Consider the following 9839-nt stretch of genomic DNA (forward strand, 5'->3'; position numbering starts at 1 on the left):
GTCTGTGCAATTAGAATCTGGTTTCAAATTCTGCTCCTTCATCTCATAGCTGGCTGACCATGGGCAAGCTGTTGAATCTCCCTAAGATTCAACCTCTTCATTTTAAAAATGAGGATAATAATAGTCCTGACCTTAGAGTTTTGTAGCAAGGACTAAATGAACTAATACCCAGGAGATGCTTAGAACGGGGACTGGCCTGTGATGACGGCGCAATGAGTGTCAGCTATTTTTATAATACTTTCCTTCTTAGTATTTCAGCTTTTATCTGCTCAGCTCTTCATCCAAGCAGTTAACTTTTGAGGAAATGAAATACAAAAATGCCCACGTGACTCTCTGCTCCTGTGACAGATAAGCCCTGGGTTGTTTTCTGAGATGGAAGCTAAATATTTTGTTTTTTGAGATGACAAGTTCACTTTGGGCACTGTGCAAACCCTCCTGGGGAGATGGACCTGCCAGAAGCTCAGACTCAGAAGCTCTGTCCTAGGTGAGAAGGGGAAGGAGCTTATGTCTCCTGAGCTGGGGTCTTTAAGGTCTCAGATGAGAATTGCATGGATATTCCTGCAGATGCCTCTGGGAGTAGACATGGAAGATGAGTAGGAGCTCATACGGGAGCCAGCCCTGGAGCCCTTGGGAACAACAATACTCTGTGTTTTGTAAGCAAACAGTTTTATTAATTGCACTCTATACTGTTTTGGTTTTCATTATCCTCCAGCCTTTAACAAAAAGGTGGAAACCAGTGGGGAAAGAAAGAGTGCTATGAGAAATTAAGAGATGCATTTAAGAAGAGGAGAGGGTATCCCATTCACTAAATCACAGGATGGAAGTTGTGTTTGGGACTGGGACTGGGGCGAGGGCGTGTGGGGGGGCGGGGAGGGAGGGTATTGCTTGTGAATTGGTTAGCTTGATTGCAGGATGATCAGACCCGAACCCCAAAAGTCATACTTCAGGGGTTTTTTGGACTTGTTTCCCCAGGAAGGGATCCTCAAATGCTCTTCTTTGGGGAGGGGAGGGGTAGGGTATATGCTGGCCACAATAGCAGAAAAGGACTTAAGTTCTCACATTTCAGTAAATGGTTATTAGTCTTTCTGTTTGCAGTAAGGCACCTCCCATTCTCTCTTCCCCTATCACATCCTCCCATCCCCACTCCTCACATCCCTTCTAGGCCTGGGGTCCTCACATATGGAGCCCTGTAGCCCAGTGTTTCTCCAGAGTAATCTTTCTCTCAACCAGCACTGGGGGCTGCCCAGTATCAGCTCACTATGAGTAAGGGGAAGGGCTCAAAGTGGGAACTCCTTCCCACCAGGACATTCTTGATAGAGGTTAATGACCATCGAAAGAAATCCACAGAGAACTGATGAATGGTTAGCAAATATTCATCAATTTCTAGGAAGCAATTAACAAAAAAGCAATTAAACAAAAAACAAACAAAAGAAGCAATTAAAATTTGAGCACTGTCAAACATTATGCTAAGTACTTATTTATTATCTCATCAAATGCTCATCACAATCCTACAAGAAGGTTTTAGAAGTTCCACTCTAAAGTTGAAGTTGCCAAGCAACCTGTAAAAACCAAGCCACCCATTTTTGACAGAGTTGGGAATCAAGGCTCCTCTCAGTGTCAGTCGTGCGACCATTAGGCTATGTGCTTTTATTTGCACAGTGCTGCTGCTGCTGCTGCTGCTTAGTCACTCAGTCGTGTCTGACTCTGTGCGACCCCATGGACTGTAGCCTTCCGGGCTCCTCTGTCCATGGAATTACCCAGGCAAGAATACTGGAGTGGGTAGCTATTCCCTTCCCTAGGGATCTTGCTGACCTAGGGATCAACCAGGTCTCCTTCACTGCAGGCAGATTCTTTACCTCTGAGCCCTATTTGCATAGTAAATAACTAGAATTAGCAATGACAACAGAAGGCCAGACTGTAGGTGTTTGGTAATGGCAGGACACCCAGTTGTTTTGAGTTGGGTGAAAGGTGTGGCATTTTCTGGAGGCTCACATGACCCAGATGAATGGCCTAGATGACCTGGGTCTGGCAGTGCCCTATCTCAGGATCAGCCTACACTCACCGGCAGGGGTCAGGGAACCTGCCTACACCAGGCTCAGTCTTCCTCAAAGGAGAAAAAAGTTCCAGCTGATAAAGCAATGCCACATTTTGCAGCCTTATCTTGGAGAGAGAGCTTTTTGTTAAGGCTCTGTACGTCACTATAATAATCCCCCAGGTATCACTGATGTAACATTAAAAAATTTTAAATGACTGTATTACGGGAAATTTCTTTACCTAGGGCACGATTTTGCTGTGAACCTAAAACTACCCTTTAAAAGTTTTATTGGGACTTTCCTGATGATCCAGTGGCTGATACAATGGAAGGGGTAGACTCACTCACAATGTAAGGGGCTGGTGTTCCATCCTTGGTCTGGGAGCTGGACCCCCACATGCAGCAACTAAAAATCCTGTGTGCTTATGCAGCCAAATAAATAAACATTAAAAAAATAAAAGTTTTATTATAGGATAATAAGTAAGCTTTTTCTCCTGATGACCTTTTCCACCTCCTCCTTCTTTCTTTAACCATCCTACTGAAGCAGGAAACAGACAGAACAGGCTCCATCTTGAAAGCAGGACTTCATCTTGGGCCGGACTGTGGACTTTGAGCCATGTGCCCAGTATCTATGGAAGCGACATACCAACTGGAAAACCAGGCCCCTTGGATAGAAGAGCCCCGGGGCTCGTATCTAGACTCTACATTGCCTAAAAGAATACTCTAATTATCTGTGTAGCCAAATAGAATCATAAATTCTATTATGCTTATTGGGGTATGACCACAGGCTTAATTGCCCCCTGTTAACTTCCTAGGCTTAAGGCATATGAATGACGGGTTAACTTTGATTTTATCTTTCTTTTTCTTTGTTCAGACTAGTTTCAGGGAATTTGGGGAGGTGGGTTTGGCATGTACACTTAGGGTATATAAGGTTTTCAGAAAAACTGGTCAGGGTCCTTGGTTAAGAGGAGACTCCGCCTGGGGCCCGCCGGTGTAATAAACTGCACTCCACTATCTGCATTGTCCTTCTGAGTGAGTTTGTTTCCCAGAACGCGTGGCTACAACATTTGCTGCATGGGCTGGGAAACTCCTCACTTTGAGGAGACAAGTCCCATTTGGGACTACTCCTCGGCCTTGCAGCTCGAATCTTCTAGAGGGGGGAAGGCGCCTCGCCCTTCTGGAAGGATTCTGCTTCTCAATGCCCGGACCTTTCATGTTAGCAGGTAGTGGACAGCAGCAGGAGAACTGAGCGCTCAGGTGAGGAGGAACCCACCTGGCAGGGTGGAAGAGGGGGCCTGATCACCGCCCCTCCCCAGGAGGGATTAGAAGGGGCATGGACCCACAGGGGCCTGGAATAGGCAGGTGGCAGCGATTGCTTGGTACACAGGTTGACGAGTGTGTTAGGGCTTAGAAAGGAAATTTGTGAAGGTCATTTAGGAGGTGGTGTCCACGCCATCTTGGGGAAAATTATTACCAAGCAATTACCAGGGGATTTTTAGGAGAAGAAACTTGGTTTTGTGTGCTCGTATTCTGCCCTCCCCAAGGAGGTGTCCCATCTGCTATGAAATTCTTGACCCCCTCAGAATTGTCAGGCTAGAAGGAGGGGGATATATAAGGGAGTACGAATTGGCTTTTCCAGAGATGGCCTGAGACATGGGATATTTAACCCATCTGTATTTTCACCCGCACCTGATCAAGCCCACCAAGACAGAATGGACTTTAAAAGTTAAGGGAGAAACAGTCTTGGACCACGTGGTGTTCTGGTTCGGCTGTGTTGACCTGCAGGTGAAGACACACCAATCCCCCTTCTCCCTCTGGGATCTGGCAGGTAAGGCTCTTCTCACCCCAATTAGGAAGGAGGCAGAATGGAAATTTAAGTGTCATTGAGTGGAAATATCAGAAGTACATAGGGTACTGAGAACTTCGTAGACAGAACAAAAAGGAAAAGTAGAAGAAGGTCCTAGAAGATAAGCAAGATGGGAGGAAGTGAACCTAAGGCAACCGTATTGGAGTGCATGATTAAAATTTTAAAGAAGGGTTTTGGAAGAGACTATGGGGTGAAGATGAAGCCTAACCACCTCCACATACTCTGTGAGGTCGAATGGCCCCTATGGGAGTAGGATGGCCGCCAGAGGACACCATGAACTTAAAAATAGTGGATGCAGTCTATACAGTAGTCACAGGAGAGCCAGGACACCCGGATCAATATCCATATATTGACTCATGGCTAGGGTTAGCTCAAGACCTTTCTACTTGGACAAGGTTCTGTATCCAGAAGGGAAAGGGAAAAATATTAATGGCACAAAAATTCACTGATGATAAAAAAGGAAATTCTACAGGATTTGAACACGGATGACCTGACCCCTCCCCCATACTGGATAATGACGGGCCTGCCTCCCAGCGCTCCACAAGGACCGGAGGCTGCCTCACTCCCCAATCCAGGGCCAGCTGAAGTTCCTGCAGCAGCCACTGCTCTTGCACCCGCTCTCCCGGAGTTCATAGAGCCGCCGTTTTGGCAGGCTCCAATCCCAGCAATGGAGACCTCTGGTCAATGCCCCCAGAATTCCACCTCAGCTAGACCTCCTAGATTGCATCCACCTCTCCCGGTGAGTACTGATGGGAAGGGGGAAGAAAACACAGCAATTAGACAGAGGCTGTGCTCTGCCAAGGAACAGGGGGAAAGAACCCCACTACAGATGCCCCTCAGAGAGCTACAACAGCCTCCAGTTCAGGACGAAAGAGGCACTACCATCAGCCCCCTGTAACCTAGTATTACCAGCCATTTTCCTCTGCGGATATATTAAACTGGCAGAGACACGCTCCACCGTACTCGGGGGAGCCACAAGCCACGATTAGGCTAATGCAGACTATTTTTCGAACCCACCTCCCTGCATAGGATGACATAATCCAACTACTAGTCTCCCTTCTCAGCACTGAGGAAAGACACAGGATCCTTTTTTTTTTTTTTTTTTAAGACACAGGATCCTAACTGAGGCCAAAAAATGGTTAAGAGAAATGGCACCTGAGGGTACTGCATACCTGCAGCGGTGGGCAGAATTAGCCACTCTCGATGAGAGGCCCAATTGGGACTGTAACACAGAAAAAAGGAGGGGCCACTTGGAAAGATATTGGGTGACTATTTTACAAGGTCTCAAGAGGGGGGCCTGAAAAACTATGAGTATCGCAAAACCCTCCGAAGTGATTCAAAGGAAAGGAAAGCGAATCACCCTCTGAGTTCTGCGAAAGACTATGCCACCTTATAGACTTTATACGCCAACAGACCCAGCCAGAGGCTGTTGGGTCTCAGATGGTGATAAATGCAGCCTTTGTGTCTCTACCTACCCTGAAAATGTCAGATGGGGGACACCAAGTGGCTCATGAATTTTTATACATCCCTGAATGCTCAGTGCCTTTGTTAGGAAGAGAATTGCTGTCTAAATTGGGGGCACAAGTGACCTTTCCCCCAACGAAAGACCCACAGTTCAAGTGGGCTCAACCACCTATTACTCTTCCTCTCAGTAACCCCTCAAGATGAATGGAGGTTGCACGATCTCCGGGAAGGGAAACCTAACGGGCTAAACAGTCCAGAGAGAAAGTTAACTCAACAATTCCCTGAGGTCTGGGTGGAAGACAACTCACCCCAGATTTGCAAAACAAGTCCCACTGGTAATAGAACTCAAACCCGGTACAATTAAGTCAGCACCCGCCTTGGGCCTGCCAGACCTCACTAAGCCATTTACTCTTTATGTGACTGAAAAGGACAAGGTGGCTATGGGAGTATTGTCCCAGACTATGGGGACACAGGACAGACCTGTGACTTATCTCTAATCAGCTGGACAATGTTGCCACTAGGTGGCTGGGGTGCTTATGGACAGTTGCTACATTTGCCTTACTGGTCCGGGAGGCAACTAAGCTGACTTTGGGTCAAGATTTGTTCATAAAAGTCCCGCATGAGGTCAACACTCTCCTGCGAGGCGACCCCCATAAATGGCTGTCAACATCCTGGATTACTCAATACCAGGGACTGTTATGTGAGAACCCCCATGTTACTACTGAGCCTTGTCAGGCCCTGAATCTGGCCACTCTCTTTCTTGAGGGAGAAGGTGGGCCCTCACATGATTGCAAGGAAATATGCCAGCAGACCTGACTTGAGAGACCAGCCAATCCCGGACCCAGACTGGGTCCTGTACACCAAGGGCACCAGCCTGGTGAAACAAGGACAATGACTGTCGGGATATGCAGTAGTCACGGAAGAAACCATCGTAGAGGCTCGCTCTCTGCCATCACACTGGTCCGCTCCAAGGCCGAACTATATGCTCTAATCCAGGCCCTCCAGCTGTCAAAAGGTAAGAAGACAAACATTTACACAGACTCCAGGCATGCTTTTGCCTCACTACAGGGCTCTGTATAAGGAGAGAGGCCTTTGACAGCTAGTGAAAAAGATATTAAAAATAAGGAAGAAATTAAGACCCTATTAGATGCTGCCTGGGAACCAGAAAGGGTGGCAGTCATACACTGCTGAGGACGTCAAAAAGAGGATACCCGCCGGGCTTAGGGAATAGACTGACAGATAAGACCGCTAAACAAGCAGCCGAGGGCTTGGGGGTGACAAGAGAAGCCCCTGTTAAAGCTCTCATATTGGCAGAGCTACCTCAGGTAACGCTAGACTCTCCAAAATACACTGAAGCCCAAAACCAACTAGCCAAAGCAGAAGGGGTCATCAAGACTGAAAAGGGATGGTGGGAATTGCCAAGTGGCAAATTATTGGTACTGGAGAAGCTGGCACCCACTCTGGTAAGCCAAACACACCAAGCAACCCATCTAGGCTGTGATAAACTGGAAGAGCAAATTGGAAAATATTTCTTGGCTCCCTGACTCTCTTCCCTATGCAGGACAAAATCTCAGAACTACACCGCCTGCTCACAGGTTAATGTTGCCTCTCAGCACAGACAGAAACCTCCAGGGATTCAGGTAAAAGGCACGCTGCCCTTTGAACACCTGGAGGTGGACTTCACTGAAATGAAACCTCACCGACACTACCATTACCTGCTGGTCATAATATGTACCTTCTTGGGATGGGTAGAAGCTTTTTCTACCCGGACTGAAAGAGCATCAGAAGTAGCCCGGTGCCTGCTTAGGGAAATAGTTCCCAGATTTGGACTTCCTACCAGCATTGGTTCAGACAGTGACCTGGCTTTTGTAGCTGATTTAGTATAACAAGTAAGCAAAACTTTAAACATCAAGTGGAAATTACATACAACATATAGGCCCCAGAGTTCTGAGATGGTGGAAGGAACCAACCGGACACTTAAAGAGACACTCTCCAAGTGGATCTTAGAGACTGACTGTTCCTGGGTGGACTTGTTTCTGATAGCTCTGCTCAGGCTCAGGATGACCCCACAGTCCCATGGCTCTTCTCCATACAAAATTGTGTATGGGAGGCCCCCTCCCATAATAAAACAGGTAAAATAAAAATAATAAAAAATTTGCCTCATGTAAGGGGAGATGAGATTTCACAGCAGATGGAACAACTGAGCAAGGTAATAAATCAGGTAACGAATTTTGTATAAGAAAGGGTGCCATTCCCCCTTGGGGCACGGATTCATGAACTTGTGCCTGGGGATCAGGTGTGGTCAAGGACTGGAAACACCACTCCTTGGCCCGACATTGGAAGGGTCCATATACTGTTGTTCTTAGCAGCCCTACTGCAGTTAAAGTTGCAGGTGTCACTCCCTGGATCCTCCACATGAGGGTGAAGAGAGCATACCACGAGACTCGGAGGACGCCGAGCGGACTACACAAAAGGACCCCGATGATCCCCGTGAAACCAAGATCATCTTAAAGAAGAAAAAGAGGTGAAGCTCTACGATAAACTGCTGGTACAAGGATTTGCTGGTATCATCTTGAGATTAAACATAGTTTCATACAAAGAGGGACCTGTGCTCTAATTAAAGTTGAATGTTGTCTATATATTCCTAGTTTATCTGGCTATATATGAGCCACCCTAGATGACATGAAAGGTCAGGTAAAAGTTACATCTGATGATAATCTTCCTTTTTGGACTTCGGTCCTATCTTGGGTGAAGGGTGACTGGTGGAAAACTATATTTACCACGGTTATATTTGCTTTGATAGTTCTGCTTTGTGGACCCTTATTTTACAATGTATCATGAACTTTGTAACCCAAAGGTTGATGTCGTTCTCCCAAATTAGAGGTCGGAGAGTCAGGGTGCAATATAGCCCTATGAATGATGCTCATACTATGAGTTAAGAGCATCAAGAGGAGGGAATGAAGGAGGAAACAGACAGAACAGGCTCCATCTTGAAAGCGGGACTCCATCTAGGGCTGGACTGTGGACTTTGAGCTATATGCCCAGTATCTATGGAAAAGACATACCAACTGGAAAACCAGGCCCCCTGGATGGAAGAGCCCAGGGCTCTTACCTAGACTCTCTGTTGCCTAAAAGAATACCCTAATTATCTGTGCAACCAAATAGAATCATAAATTCTATTATGCTTATTGGGGTATGACCATAGGCCTATTGATAATTGTCCCCTGTTAACTACCTAGGCTTAAGGCATATGAGTGACGGGTTAACTTTGATTTTATCTTTCTTTTCCTTTGTTCAGACTAGTTTCAGGGAATTTGGGGAGGTGGGTTTGGACATGTACACTTAGGGTATATAAGGTTTTCAGAAAAACTGGTCAGGGTCCTTGGCTAAGAGGAGACTCTGCCTTGGGCCCACCAGTGTAATAAACTGCACTCCACTATCTGCATTGTCCGTCTGAGTGAGTTTCTTTTTCAGAACGCGTGGCTACAACACTACCAGCGTGTAAGAGACTGGAGCCTGGCACAGAGTTACTTGTCCTACACTGGGCAGCAAATTCAAGCGCTCAAAGCCCTCCAGGTGCGCTTGGTGGGTACCCTCCTGCCTGCAAGTTTCTGGGGGCAGTTGTAAAGTTTCTTTTCTCAATGTCTCCCCTAATATCTAGCCGTCAGTTGGCGCTCAGGCACCACTTGCTGAATGAATGAAGGCGGAAAAGGGCGGTTCGGGGGACCCAGCAGCGGGGGTGGCTGGGGAGAGACAGAGAGAGAGAAAGGAGAGACAGAAGGTGAGAAGGTCCCGGAGTAAAGAGAGGAGGAGTGGCCGGCGGGCCGGCCGTGGACGTCAGGAGATCAGGAGCGAGGAGGCCAGGGACCCGCAGGCCCGCACTTACCCCAGGAAGGTGAAGAAGCGCGGGTCCGTGGCCAGGTTGGCGTCGATGGTGAAGGACAGGAACGCGGGACTCACCAGGTGCAGCGGCCGCTCGGTGAAGAACTCGAGCTCTGCGGCGTCGTCGGCCGGCGCGGCTGCGGCTGGGGTGCCCGGGGAGCAGGGACCCAGCGGCCCCAGGAGCGGCAGCAGCAGCAGCAGCGGCGGCCGCAGCCCCGGCTTCCTGCACGCGAGCATCCCCGGCTTCCTGCACGCGAGCATCCCCGGCTCACCTGGCCGCCCCTGCAGCCGGCCTCGCGCAGACAGCGCCGAGACCTTGTGCACTTCCTCACGCCGGGGGCGCGGCGTCCTTTCAGCGGTCCTCCCTGTCTCCCTCCTCCCCTCACCCCTCCCACCGCGCCCGCCTCCAGGCTCACTCCCGCTTCCCGGTACGCTTTCCCCCACGGTGGCTGTGTCACGTCCACTTACGAAATCACCCACACCCGTTCGAAGGGTGCGGACGTGGCCCAGAGCCAAGCGTCCGGGAGGCCCGGGGAGCTCTGGGGGAGGAGCGCTGGGCACGCCGGACCTGGCTCCCTGAAGCATGAAGTCAGT

At 48.6% G+C, this 9839-nt stretch overlaps 1 protein-coding gene across 1 annotated transcript in view; it reads right to left on the reverse strand.

Moving 5' to 3' along the window:
- HPSE (heparanase) overlaps nt 1-9609 on the reverse strand; it is a 47569-nt gene extending 37960 nt beyond the window's left edge. Inside the window, 1 exon segment of the mRNA XM_027544919.1 lies at nt 9250-9609. Within this exon segment, the coding sequence (XP_027400720.1) occupies nt 9250-9506 (257 nt within the window). The 5' untranslated portion in view covers nt 9507-9609.
- Nucleotides 9610-9839: the final 230 nt, after the last annotated feature.

The sequence above is a fragment of the Bos indicus x Bos taurus genome, chromosome 6, assembly GCF_003369695.1.
Source record: "Bos indicus x Bos taurus breed Angus x Brahman F1 hybrid chromosome 6, Bos_hybrid_MaternalHap_v2.0, whole genome shotgun sequence".
Taxonomy (NCBI): Eukaryota; Metazoa; Chordata; class Mammalia; order Artiodactyla; family Bovidae; genus Bos; species Bos indicus x Bos taurus.